The 14,587-nt window shown below is 30.2% G+C and overlaps 1 protein-coding gene across 1 annotated transcript; it reads left to right on the plus strand.

Annotated features, from left to right (window-relative positions):
- Positions 1-1,633: 1,633 nt before the first annotated feature.
- LOC127714000 (uncharacterized) lies at positions 1,634-13,835 on the plus strand. Its single transcript, XM_052219949.1, has 8 exons — positions 1,634-1,682; positions 1,980-2,033; positions 2,331-2,384; positions 3,652-3,705; positions 5,373-5,456; positions 6,733-6,929; positions 7,902-8,061; positions 13,792-13,835. The coding sequence occupies exons 1-8, from the start codon at positions 1,661-1,663 to the stop codon at positions 13,833-13,835; spliced, it is 669 nt and encodes a 222-aa protein (XP_052075909.1). The 5' UTR covers positions 1,634-1,660.
- The last annotated feature ends 752 nt before the right edge of the window (positions 13,836-14,587 follow it).

Here is a 14,587-nt window from a genome sequence, read left to right on the forward strand (position 1 = left end):
TATAAAATATTCATGTCTTCCGAAAAAACTTCTACAACACTAAGTAAGCAGTGAATAGGATGAACATGATGGATAAGTACTTTCAATAGTTCTTTAAGTTCTATGAATTTTTCATTTTGATCTGTGAAGCATAAAATTGGACTGCATCTTTCAAATAGACAAAATTCATAATATTCAAATAATTTTTTAAGACAATCTTTCTAATTGACCTTGAAACATCAAATTAATAATTAAGTCAGTGTCACCCCTTGTCAAACATAAAATTCTTGAACAGCCTTGTTTTGCAGTTAAGCAATTACTTCTGTTTTACTGTTCATTTCTGTACAATATCCACCACCATATTTTTCAGATACATATGAAAGTGCAATCCAGATGAGCAGGGATGCGCAATACACATCAAACTTGTCAAGTGACGACAATGAAAAAATGGGACAAGGTCAAAGACCAAACAACAAAACTTTGAAAAACAAGATTCCAAAAGTGATGCAGATGGTAAGAATAAAGATTTAAGAAGTATGTATGTGCATGCCTTGCATTTTTTAAACATGGTAAATTATATTATATTTTTTAATACTTTTTTCAGTTACAAATGTCCAATCTGAGCATAATTAGTTTAACTATATTTCAAAACAAAAGGGTTTGTAAAATTTGGTAGGTTATCCATTGTGTTACAAGTTCGAAAATCAGTGCCAATTAACTATTTTTAAAAGAGTCATTCCCCTTGGAAAAATCAGTTAATATATAGAAATTTGCATTGTAAGCACTCTCACACCTACTTTTCTTGTAATGAAATTTATATCATAGGTTTATATTCGTAATGTCTTGGGTGAGTTTGAAAATGAGCTCTGATCTATTCTTGTTACAAGAGTTATGTCTCTTTGAAATTTAATTGAACATCTATGAGACATACATGACATATCTGTGTCAACAATTTAATTCAATGTAAAAAGCCTAAGACTGTCCTCATGCAGTTTGTACATATAATTTCATAAGTGAAGAGTATTTGTATAGTTATCATAGACCTGTATTAACACAATTTCTTTTTTATTGTCTACATAGATGAAGAGGAAATGAATGTTTCAAAAAGAAAAAAACTGAAAAAAGCTTCGACTCCAAATGCATCAGTACTTATTAAGTGAAATTCTCTACTTCCTTTTGACCTGCATTTGTTTTACACTTTTAGTTGAATCAGTGGAATTTCTATTTTAAATTGAGCAAACCTTAGCATTGTTTATTGAGTACAAAAGACAAATTATAGATACTGTGCTTTGAATCAAAATTTTAGGATTGATTGCAGCTCCACATCCAGGGATAGATTTACATACATGTTTCAAGTGAATGGAGGTGACACACATTATAATTGATTTGTTATTCGATTTGTAGATCAATATAACAACCAAAAGAGTTATGTTAGGTTGGAAGGCACTTTTTTTATGGCCATCATATAATTGCATTTTACTTTGCATGCCCCCACCCATACAAAAATAATTAAAGTGCCTTCCAACCCCCCATGTATTTTTTCTGGAATAGCCCTAAGTAATATTTGATAGGAAATAAAAAAATATATATATAAATGTGTTCACAGCTGAAATGCATGAAATAAATCTGATGATTTTATTATTTTTTAGATCATCAGCAGGATAGCCAAAGTACACCTATCATGCCATTAGGAAATTCAGAAAGTAAGATTTTACAGAACATATAAGGCTTTAATATCGTTTTAATTTATTGTTCAGGCAATTTTTCTAAAACATCCACCATCTATCCAAATTTAATATTAAGTTCCTTCAGACCCACCACAAGCTGATTGATAAACTTAAAATAATTTTGATTAAAAATCATTATTGTTTTTTCTTAATATTAATGTCTGAAGTCAGGGATTTATTCTTTTTTCGTTATAAGTCAGGGAACTCTCAGGTATTAAAAGTTTTTACAACTGATATGCATGATATAAATCTAATGATTTTATTATTTTTTAGATCATCAGCAGGATAGCCAAAGTACACCTATCATGCCATTAGGAAATTCAGAAAGTAAGATTTTACAGAACATATAAGGCTTTAATATCGTTTTAAATTATTGTTCAGGCAATTTTTCTAAAACATCCACCATCTATCCAAATTTTATATTAAGTTCCTTCTGACCCACCACAAACTGATTGATAAACTTAAAATAATTTTGATTAAAAATCATTATTGTTTTTTCTTAATATTAATTTCTGAAGTCAGGGATTTATTCTTTTTTCTTTATAAGTCAGGGAACTCTCAGGTATTAAAAGTTTTTACAACTGATATGCATGATATAAATCTAATGATTTTATTATTTTTTAGATCATCAGCAGGATAGCCAAAGTACACCTATCATGCCGTTAGGAAATTCAGAAAGTAAGATTTTACAGAACATAATATCTTTATCATAGTGTGGAAGATACATGTATGTAATGGTTTAGATTGTAATGGTATCCCAGTTTTTTCTGTAAATACCTTAAAATCACACCAATGATATATTCTGCATTTATTAATTTTGTATTTGTCTAATTTGTCTAATTCAGTGTAACATGCACTCAAGATTGATTGATTGTCAGTTGCTAAACATCACAAGGTTAGTATTTCATGCACATTCAGGAGAACAAAATAAATTAGTGCAATAGACAAAAGTCAGAAATGCCCAGAAATGAATGTATTTGGGGTTGGGATGCACTTAATTTGACCATACATGAAGTTTTAATTTATTGGTAAGGGTATTTTTCTTAAACAATCACCAGCCATCCAAATTTAATATTAAGTTCCTTCTGACCCACCACCCAAAACAATCAATTGAGGAACTATGCTCGGGAAATTCAGATTTAAAAAAAAGATTGAATATGAAAACTTGTTGGTTTTACTGTTATGTCATTGCTGCATATTTAAGGTAGCTGGGGTGTCTAAATCTTCGACGATAGATTTTTCTTAAATTTCTGTAAAAGACTTCTAGGTTGATATACTATTATACTTTCAAATTTCAAGATAAAAACTAGGGGTCACAGACCTTGTTTTTTCTTTAAAAAAAACAGATATTAACGAAATCAGATTTATTTTATATGGGTTATATGGGGGAAACTTAATTTTTCCTTATTGAGGAAACAGTAATCTATAGAATTGGTTAAAATTCAATGAAAGAATTGCTTTTCATAAATACTTCCGAAATATCAAATAAAAATAGGGGGTTACAGGCCTTATTTCCTTGAAAAATACAAAAAAAAAAAAAAAAATTGTCCTATCAAGTTCAATATAATTATCTGCCCTTGATTTTAAAAGGATTATTTTCTGAAAATTTTAAATACACTTTACAACATTCATTTTTTTTATAGTTTAATTTTTAAATTTCAAGTTTTAGATGTTTCTGTTGTATATTGAATGATACTTAGTAAAATATTTTTTTTTTTTTTGCAACATGACCAAAAGGGGTGCTCAGAAAAAGACACCCGACCTACCTTAACTGATTGTTAAACTTCAAATAATTTTGATTAAAAATCATTATTCTTTCTTAATATTAATATCTGAAGTCAGGGATTTATTCTTTTTTTCTTTATCAGACAGGGAACTCTCAGGTATTAAAAGTTTTTACAACTGATATGCATGATATAAATCTAATGATTTTATTATTTTTTAGATCATCAGCAGGATAGCCAAAGTACACCTATCATGCCGTTAGGAAATTCAGAAAGTAAGATTTTACAGAACATAATATCTTTATCATAGTGTGGAAGATACATGTATGTAATGGTTTAAATTGTAATGGTATCCCAGTTTCTTTTGTAAATACCTTAAAATCACACCAATGATATTTTTTGCATTTATCAATTTTGTATTTGTCTAATTCAGTGTAACATGCACTCATTTGATTGTCAGTTGCTTAACATCACAAGGCTAGTATTTCATACACATTCAGGAGGAGAACACATTGACAATGCCATAGAATGCAGTCTGGAAACAATCTCTCAAATTCTTTTAAAATTGAATATGGAAATTCAAACAATGTGTAAGTTGTTTTAAATGGTAATACCATGGTTAAGTCAAGTTAGTTTTAGTTTAAGGTAGCTGGGGTGTCTAAATGTTCAACTATAGATTTTTCATAAATTTCAGTAAAAGACTTCTGGGTCAATGTACTTTCAAATTTCAATACTAAAACTGGGGGTCACGGATCTTGTTTTTTCGTTAAAATACATTGAAATTAACAAAATTGGGGTTATTTTTATATTTTTAAAATAGAGGAATCTGGAAACTTAATTTTTCCTTATCGAGGAAACATTAAACGATAGTATTGGCTAAAATTCGATGAGAGAATTGCTTTTCATTAATACTTCCGAAATATCAAATAAAGATGGGGGGGTCACAGCCTTATTTTCTTGAAAAATCTCAAAACACAAATTGTCCTATCAAATTCAGTCTAATTATCTGCCCTTGATTTTAAAAGGATTTTTTTCTGGAAATTTTAAATATACTTTACGACACTTAATTTTTTGATAGTTTAATCTTTAAATTTCAAGTTTAGGTATTTTGTTGTATATTGAATGCTACTTGGTAAACTATTTTTTAAACAAAAAAGTATTTTTGCAACATGCCCAGAAGGGATGCTCAGAAAAAGACACCCGATCTACCTTAATATCCTGCTTATTCTTATGAAGTCAGCTAAAATAGTTAAGTTGATATGCATTGGAAAACTTAGAAAGTATGTTTATAAAGAATATTATGTTGCATGGTAATTATACTCCTGTCTTAAAGAGGGTGGGTATATAGTGATGCACACATTAATCATGGAGATGATTTGGCCCTGAACCATCAGTCATGATTCATTGATTTATGGTGTTTTGCATACTTTACATGTTAAATTACTGTCATTTTAATATCAACATTTGCATTTTACTATAAATTATATGCAAGTGAAACATATCTCTGTATCAACAAATTATTTAAAAGGATTTTTTTATTTGTTAATGTTGGGATAATATATCTTGCTTTCACTTCTATACAAACCAAAATAAGTAACACCTACTATATGTTCTACAAAGATTAAAAAAGTAATATCTGTGTTCCCACAAACATTCTGAATAAAAATGAGGGTCCACAGGCAGGCAAATGATTTTAAAAAATATTAATTGCATGGTTTTTACAGTTGAAATAGTCTGATTTTAATATTGCTTGTTCCATAATGAAAAAAGTCTTGGGTAGGTACTAAAAATTTGTGTTGATCAAGTTGATCGAAACACATGTATTTTTATAAAGCCTTGAAATTGTAGGTTTTTTTTATAGTTTTAGTTTATAAGTTTTTAATTTGACCCAAAAAATACTTAAAAGGTGCATTTCATCTTAAAATGTTAATATCTGTCATAGGAAGGAAAGAAAGACGGAGAGAAATTCACATACTCCCAGATCTACCAGAGGAAGGTCGATTAAATTTACCAGAAAACACAAGCAGTAAGTAATATTGAAAGAAATGCAGGTAATTTCTGCAAAAAAAACAGCCTTGAAAAGTAATATAGTTCAAATATTTGTTATATGTTTTATTCAAATTCATCTAAGGAATAGTGTCACAACAATTTTGTGAAATGACACAATTAAGTTCATTAATGAACAGTTTATAATTAGTTAGAAAATACATAACTTATGGTCAGATACTTTTTTTCTGCCCCACACATGAATATAGAAATTTAATGAACATTCATCCGTGTAAAATTATGGTTTCTATCTCAAAAATATACTTAATTGGTAGTTCTAAAAACTACATATTATATACAGTATTGGTTGATTTGGCCTAAGTTTTATGCCTAAGTCTTCTTCTATTTATGATAAGTCTGTGATAATGTGTATAAAGTTGTAGTAGCTTTGTAGCATTTCCTTTACATCGAATTTATCCTGCCTATCCCAATGTCCACTGAATTTGAAAGTTTGCATTTCTTACATTGATTGATTGATTGATTGGTGTTTAACGCATCTTTCAGCACTATTGTGCTATTTCGTGGCTGTCAGTTTTTATTGGTGGAGGAAGCCGGAGAGAACCACCGACCTAAGGTAGGAAAACTGACAATCCTAGTCAATTAAGATTGGAGTCGAGCGCACCTGCCACGTGCTGGATTGGAACTCACAACCTCGGTGTTGAGAGGCTAGTGATACAGTAGTTCGACTACTTAGACCACTCGGCCACCAAGGCCCCTGCATTTCTTACAAGTTGTTTTTTTGATATGTTAAATAAGAAATTCTTAATAAGGTTAACTAGTCAACTGTTTTTGGCATCTTATTCTCATAGCAGTTTTCAATATTTGGTTTATACAATCCATATCAGGCAAGTCTGACTAACATTCCTTTTTTCTTTTCTTTTTTATGCCCCACCTACGATAGTAGTAGGGGCATTATGTTTTCTGGTCTGTGCGTCCGTTCGTTCGTCTGTCTGTCCCGCTTCAGGTTAAAGTTTTTGGTCAAGGTAGTTTTTGATGAAGTTGAAGTCCAATCAACTTGAAACTTAGTACACATGTTCCCTATGATATGATCTTTCTAATTTAAATGCCAAATTAGATTTTTTACCCCAATTTCACGGTCCACTGAACATAGAAAATGATAGTGCGAGTGGGGCATCTGTGTACTATGGACACATTCTTGTTTTCTTTTTGATTTTTTCATGGGAGGGGGGCTTGGGGCTTTTCTTGGCTGGATAAAACTTTTAACCTTTTTAGTAATACAAATTATATTGCTCCAGGTTTTGAACGGATAGTATTGAGCACCCTTAAACATGTGGTAAAGAATCAAGAAAACATCCAGGCAGAGCTTGCCCTCATTTCCGGAGCAGCAGTAGATGATGAAATAGAAGACTTGCTTCCCTCTCCAGTAAATTCCCTTGAGGATTTCATCCAATGGGGAATTAAATTGGAGGAGAAGCAGTCCAGAAAGAAATTGGTAAGAGAGTAATTTTTTGAAGGAAAAATATACATGGAGATAGATTTTCTGTCATACTTTTATTGATATTAAATTCATTTTTAAGAAACTGGTATAATTATAATAATTCACTTCTTCTGCATGCATTAAACTACTTTTGGCAAGTTGGATAAATTGTTTTGATTAAATTGTCTCTATATAATTTCCTGTCAAATTCATACACAATATTTATATCAGAAAAGATTAGAACATCGCCTAATAAAAAAAACTCTATATAGTTTAATTATAAAATTCTTCGCCAGCCTCATACATTGTATTTGAAAATGAACTATTTTAATTGTATTAGGTAAAATACTCTTTATTTGGCAATATTTTGGATTTTGATGAAAGTTTGTATGCTTTTACAACTCAGTCATATTGAAATATTTCTTATCTATTAAAATAAATAAATTGTGATAACTCCACAATGCTTTTAATACTTTTTTATCGATAGAAGTGCTATGGATTTAATTTGTGTTGCATGAACTGCTGAAAAGAGCAATCTTGAAAAGCTCTGAGCTTTCTCTTAAGAATAAATTTATGATCCCTTATTGGATGTCCCCTAATTAATTTTTGAAATAATACTGGAACCCACTGATCTTAAGGTATAATTAGATTATTCCCCTTTTGAAATTTGCTTCAATTTCCCATTTTGAATCCTTTTTCTACATAACATTAGGACAGTAATTTTTTTTAGAAAAACTGGGGAATAATATGTCTTGCATGATAAAATATTGTGGTAATTTATAAATTTGTAAAAAAACTTCATGATACTACCTCAGTACTTAAAATTGTTAATTAATGTTTGTTTGTTTTTGTATAGAACTATCTCCTTTAGCAGTAATATGAGTTGTTTGAAGAAACATTTCTTTGATCATCCTTGTATTCAATAAAGATATTTTTTCCCCTTTTTATTCTCATATAAATAAAATTGCTCTTTTTTCTCCCTAATAGGCATCTTTCCTTATTGCTTTTGGAGGAGCGACATGTCTAGAAACAGTGAGAAATATTCTGAAGAAAACAGTGACTAACAATATACTATCTTTGTACAGCTTGAGGGGAAAAAAGGGGAAAAAGGTCTTTCACGACCATAACTTGTACAGAGTTCTTATAAGTAAGTACATTAGGGCTGTTCCAGATACAAATATATTATGGGTGTAGATCAAAATACTTGTTTATTCCCCCTTTCTGAAGTAGGCAGTATATTGTGGGCCCTTCCATCCATCCAGCTTTTGTATCCTGAACCACCTGACAGAATGAAACATGAAAAGAGAAGAAAAAAAAGGTCTTTAAGGATTTATGTTTTTCACCAGACCTTGACCTCATTTCATGTATCAGTGATCAAGGATAAAGTTGCATGATTAGGTCCGTTTCTCAGATACTATAAGCAGTAGGTCAACTATATGTTGTGGATGGAATGATTGTAAGGGGTACATGTCAGTCTGGCAGGTATCATCTGACTTTGACCTCATTTTTATAGTTCATTGGTAAATGTTAAGTTTTTGTGTTTTGGTCTGTTTTTAATTACCATAAGCAATAGGTCAGCTACATATGGTGCATAGAATGATTGTAAGGTGTACATGTCTGTCTGACAGGATTAATCTGACCTTGACCTTATTGTCATGAATCGTTAAAAATGTTAAGTTTATGTGATACTTGTTGTACAACCTTTGTCTTTTTTACTTTCGTCATAAAGTCAATGGTCAGTAAAGCAGGCGAGACATTTTAGCGTGTGTACTCTTGTATGAAAATATCATTTTTTATTTCAGGGGCATGTTTTAAGTTGCACAAGTGCAAAAGACAGGAAATAGAAGATTGCATGATTGAGGTGTTAAAGCATGCTCCTCATATGCCGGGAGGACCTAAATACAAGGTAAATTGTTATATATTTTATTATAAACTGTTTGTGGCATCAAATAATTACCGCACTCGTACAGAAATCATGGAAGAATAACTAGTGGTGCATCAATCAACAGAAACATCTTCTTTGTACCAATGATAGCTAACAATCCTGTGTTTTTACGGTTTTAAAAAGCAAAAATGGCGTGAATATATCGATTTGAAAGTTATGTCTGTTCAGATTAAGAAAATAGAGAAAAATATGTATGTACGGTTGTCTCGATTAATTCGCATTAAATGTCCAGTTCAGTTTTCAGTGTTTGCAAAGGGGGCAGTTTTTTGGCACTAGATTTCGCACTGAATATCCTAGCAAGGAGGAGAGATTGATAACGGAGATGGCCTAAAATATTCGGGCCAGGTTTTTTAAACAGTGCCAAGATAAACCGTTAGTAACTGGTATAATAGATCATAATATGCAAATATAAATAACGTTCCTAACCCAATCTTTCTATTACGTTATCATGAAAAAAGTACAATGTATGCTTAAAAAATAAGCTGTCAAAATAGTATTTACAAATCCTGACTTGACTCATTTAAATTTTCGAAATTAAAGACTGAATTAAACACAATATTCTCCTTTCATTTGCACCATAAAATGAAGTTAGAAAACAAACAGCAAGTTCATTAAACTAGAAGCTCTAGAAGAGCCTGTGTCGTCACCTTGATTATTGTACATTATAGAATAGAATATAATTCATGGCTTAAATGTCTTGTTTTTTAAATTTTTTTCCCATTTTGAATGTCTTTCTTTCTACCTTAGTTATAGCCAAAAACGGAAAACAAAATCAAAACAATCTTAAGGGAAATAATTTCAATTTGAAGTGACCTGACAATTTCGTAAACTTTTACTTATTTCTAGTTCTTGTCTTGCGACCATTTTTTTTTACAGTTTCACTCTATTTTCTATGGTTTTTGTTTGATCAAAACGGAAAAATTAGGTAAAATTCCTATTCAAGGCTAATAACTTCTATAAGTAGTTGACTGACAATTTCATCTATGCAAGCTGTTATCTACTATAGTTTTTCGCAAAAAATGAAGAAGAAAAAAACGGTATAAAACATCATTTAAGAGCAACAACTTTTATAAGAAGTCTAATGAAAATTTGGCTATGTTACCTTTAGTAAAAATGATTAGCAAATCTGGATCTACAAAGATCTAGATTTGTTAATCAATTTAACTGCTTACAATTTCTATTTATTCAAATTTATACTATGTCTAGTTTTTGTTTAAAATGAGTAAAAATCGACATATAGGGGCAAAAACACCTGTTAGCAGGGTAGGAGTCGACTGGCAATTTCAGCTATTTGTTGGTCGTGTCTTGCTGTTCATTTATTTTTTTGCTGTTTAATGTTTTTTCTTATAGTTTTCATGAAAATATGCAAAACAAAAATCGTATACATGATAATTCAGGGAAATAACTCATGTATGGAGTCGACTGATGATTTAAGCCTTGTTTGACGTATTTGTAGATCTTTTTTTAAGATTTTTTTTTGCTCAATAGATTTTCTCTCTACACATGGTATCTATCATACTTTTCAAGACAATAGGCAAACACAAAAAAAGGGCATCAACTCCTCTACATATATGAAGTTGTCTGGCAATTTTGATAAAAAAAGGCAGTATGTAGATCTTGAGATGACTCTGACCAAGGATTGTTCAAATGGGCCAAGTACCTTTATAGGATATGATTTTGTAAAATGTCACGGACGATGGACAAATGGCAAGTGATGGTGAATGCTCTCACTGGCCTATTCCGCCAGGTGATATTCAAACCAATTCAGGCCAAATATAGAACTAAAATTTAAATCCCTTTATTCTGTAATTTACTTTAGGGGAGATTTAAATAAATCTAGCATAATGATAATAGTTCTAATGTTGTCATATTGTTTAAATGGAAGGTTTTGACGATGCCTCCATGTTACTTGTGAGCATATATATATATATATATATATATATATATATATATATTAATTTTGAAATGGCATCATTCAAGTAACAAGTTGTTAGTTTTAATAATTAAATAAACACCATAAAAGAATAGAAAAGAACAGATACGGTATATCTATTCTTGACACAAAATCAATAGTCATACAAGAAAAAAACTAAAGCAAAGTCATAGCAAAGCGTCCAACTTGGAGCAAAAACTTCCATCCTATAGCAAGTTCAAAACGGCACCTATCACAGGGTTATCGTAATAGTCTTAGCAAGATGTTGAACCCGTTTATTATTTTACTGCTAAAAAATCCAACGAAAAAAAAATGTTCTTCAAATTAAATTGATATTTCTTTAAGGTTAACATCCTGTGATCAAAAGACATTTAGTAATTAAAAAAAAATAGGACTACTACTATCTTTCAATTTTTAAAAGTAGCATTTTTAGTCAACAATGTTTAGCGTTCATCACTTTGCATATGATTTATTTCTTTATGAAATAGATACTTAAAGTTTCTTGAAAATTTATTGATCAATAGTTAAGTAAAATGCTCGTGTATTTGTCTTGACGGCAGGAATTTGTCTGCTGACCAGAATATTATAGATGATTGATTAGAAATGAATACGACAAGCTGTGTACTATGGATTGTAAAAATTATGTTACACATAAATAAATAGGAACTTATCAGTGGAACACTGTACGTAGATGATAAAATAAGTACTCTCATAGAATATCATAGAAAATAACATGAAATATGCTGGTTTTTTTTTATCAAAAACGTTGTACTCCTCATAGCAAATTCAGAACTTCCAATCAACCAAACTTCAAATACACATTGACCGTTGTACCCAACAACTGGATATGCCTTTGTGGTACTGACTCCTTTGACCTGACTGATTACTGTTAACTCCTTGTTTAAGGCAGAAAGACAGTTGCAGTGTATATGGACGTTTATTAAAAAAAAGGTAAGCTAAAATGTTGAAAAATATAGCACACAATATATTAGCAGTCTCACTTGTTTTAAATGGAATTTCGAAAATAAATCAAATCAAAGTACATAAATCTTTTTTTTTTATAATTTAATCATTTTATCAGTATTAGACTAAAATAATGTTTTATCAAGTGAAACCGCTTTACATAATTTTACAATCAAACCTATACATAAGATATATATAAACATATAAAACTAAGAAGAATAAAGAATAAGAATATATTTATTTTTCCAATTAAGGGCCCTTGATAGACAGCATGGTATTTACACACAGAACACAATATACTATGATTTTGTAAAACATTTTTACATCGAAATGATATATGAAATGTTTATATAATTATCAAGCTACATATATTTCTTTGTCTTATACAGATCATTACATTTCATTCCATATACTAATATATGAAGCAATATTGCTTAAAAGAAAACGAATCACAAATATCAAATGAAGCTTTCCTATTTCTGCAAAATCAACCTAATATTGTTATCGTAATGATAAATATAAATACAAAAATACTAAGAGCTGCATCCTATAATTTCTTCGGTTATTAAGATGCGTATATGTTATACTTTAATTTCAGCTATTTTTCAAATATAAGCTATAGATATATCATATACTTGAATAGTTTTTCGGTGTTGCGTAAATTATACCATAGATTTTACTGAAAGACCCGGTCATGTTGCCGTTTGTTATAATATACAATTTTTTTTACATATTACTTGGACCATTATGTACTGTTATGAAACGTATGCAACAATGAACAAATGCTTGTTACAAAGTAACACCAACTTTGGGTATAATACAAATCAATGTAAAAAAGGCCCTATAGTCAATTTGAAAGAAGCAATCGTTTTGTAAACAAACTGAAATCATGCAAACAACTGTCGCTGTGAACATTTAATTCATGGCCGAAAAATGCAATCAATCTACTAACATTTGAAAACACGAGTTTGTAATTTAAAATTGGACTATAAGGCCAGGAACGAAATGGTCCGGAATACCAAGGACGTATATTAGAGTTGTTAGTTACACGTCCTTGGGAATACCGACTTGACTATAACAGTACTATAATTGCAATATATCCACATTTCATGTATATTTTGAAAACTTTAAGTAGCTTAATTATTGATTCCTAATGTAAAAAAAACCTATAGAATGCATACTACTAATTATCTTAATTACCAAGTACATAGTTATAGTATCTTTGGAAACAATGAATATGGAAACAGAAGGGAAAACACATATTTACAAATAACTACCATGAAGCAACATTATATTTATTTGCACATTAAACTGAGTGTGTAACAAAAAATATCAATTAACCATGTTTTTTTTAATATTATTATTTTGAACTCGTTATTTCACATTTGAAATTAAACTTTAATTGGTTTGTTTTACCAAACAAATGTCCATTGTGCTGCTTACTTGACCACAGTGGTTTTTATTGTCTAGTCAATAATAATGTCATGCGCGTGATAGGTGTTCTGGCCCCACGAATAAAAAATATTTAGTGTTATTAAAGAAAATCCTTAAATGATGCTATCTTCTTACAGTCAAATGACCATATGAATTTTCCGAAATTCTAAGGATTTTCTACCCCCAAGAAAAGATTACCTTAGTTGTTATTGGCAACACCTTTCGGAATTTTTGGTCCTCAATCTCTTCAACTTCGTACTTTGTTTGGCCTTTTAACCTTTTTACCCCAATATCCCACATCCCCACTTTTGACACTCCCTATATCCCACATCCCAAAAGGCTTGTAATCCCTCTCATGTTCCTGGAAAATAAATAAAGAATGTTATTTCAAAATGAACTTTATTTATACGAATGTTCACTATTATAACACCATTGTTAATGAATATCATTGGCATGCATGATTGATTGATTTTTGGTTGCTTAACGTCCAGTGGCAAATATTTCATGCATTTTCAGGACTAGGCATGCATGTTGTTTTGTGATCTTAATATGCTCTTTAAAAATGCTTCATTGATATAATTATGTAATCATATAAACTGCAGATATACACAGAGATACTCCTAATATAAACGTGATAAAGGGATGAATATCAGTTAGTTATGGAGTAGAACCAGAGTAAAAAATGTGCGATCTTTTCATTATAAGGAGAGGATAATAAACACTTTACAACATAAATATATATATTATTTATAAAACAGTATACTTCTGCAACAAACAAACGAATAAACTAAGTGCATATACAGACGAAACGTTCAAAGCTTTAATACTACAAGGCTGTGGCTATTCTTACGATAAGCGGGAAAATAGCAAAAATGAATGTTTTACAACTTGCCAGAATAATAGCTTATATGAGGGTCTGGATGGGAATTTCATTTCTGCATTTTCTAATTTTTTAGGCTATTTTTCTCTATTCTTTACATTCAAATTATCAAAATTTGGGCCTAAAAAACTAATATTTCAATTTTTTTTTTATTTTAGATGTCCTTATATGTCCTAATATGCTATGTAGCATGCTCTTAAAGCTACTGATCACTCATTTGATGAATTATAATTATTATTGTTTATTACAATGATTCAAAATGGAAGGGGAGGGGAGGGGGGGCTATATTAAACTGTAATTTTTCCAACCCATTAAAAAAATAAATGTTTTTGTTATAAATAGTTCTTCCATACATATTTAATGTACTTAGAATGGAAAGACACATTACCAATATAATACCACAGGAGTATTAGCCGGTCCTCGGCCATGTCAAACTGAGAATTATGTTTGGTAAACTTAGATTGTAAGACATTTTTACATATAAAAAACATACACTGATACATAAGTCTTTAGAAATA

Source organism: Mytilus californianus, unplaced genomic scaffold (genome assembly GCF_021869535.1).
Source record: "Mytilus californianus isolate M0D057914Y unplaced genomic scaffold, xbMytCali1.0.p SCAF_9, whole genome shotgun sequence".
In the NCBI taxonomy this organism is placed as follows: domain Eukaryota; kingdom Metazoa; phylum Mollusca; class Bivalvia; order Mytilida; family Mytilidae; genus Mytilus; species Mytilus californianus.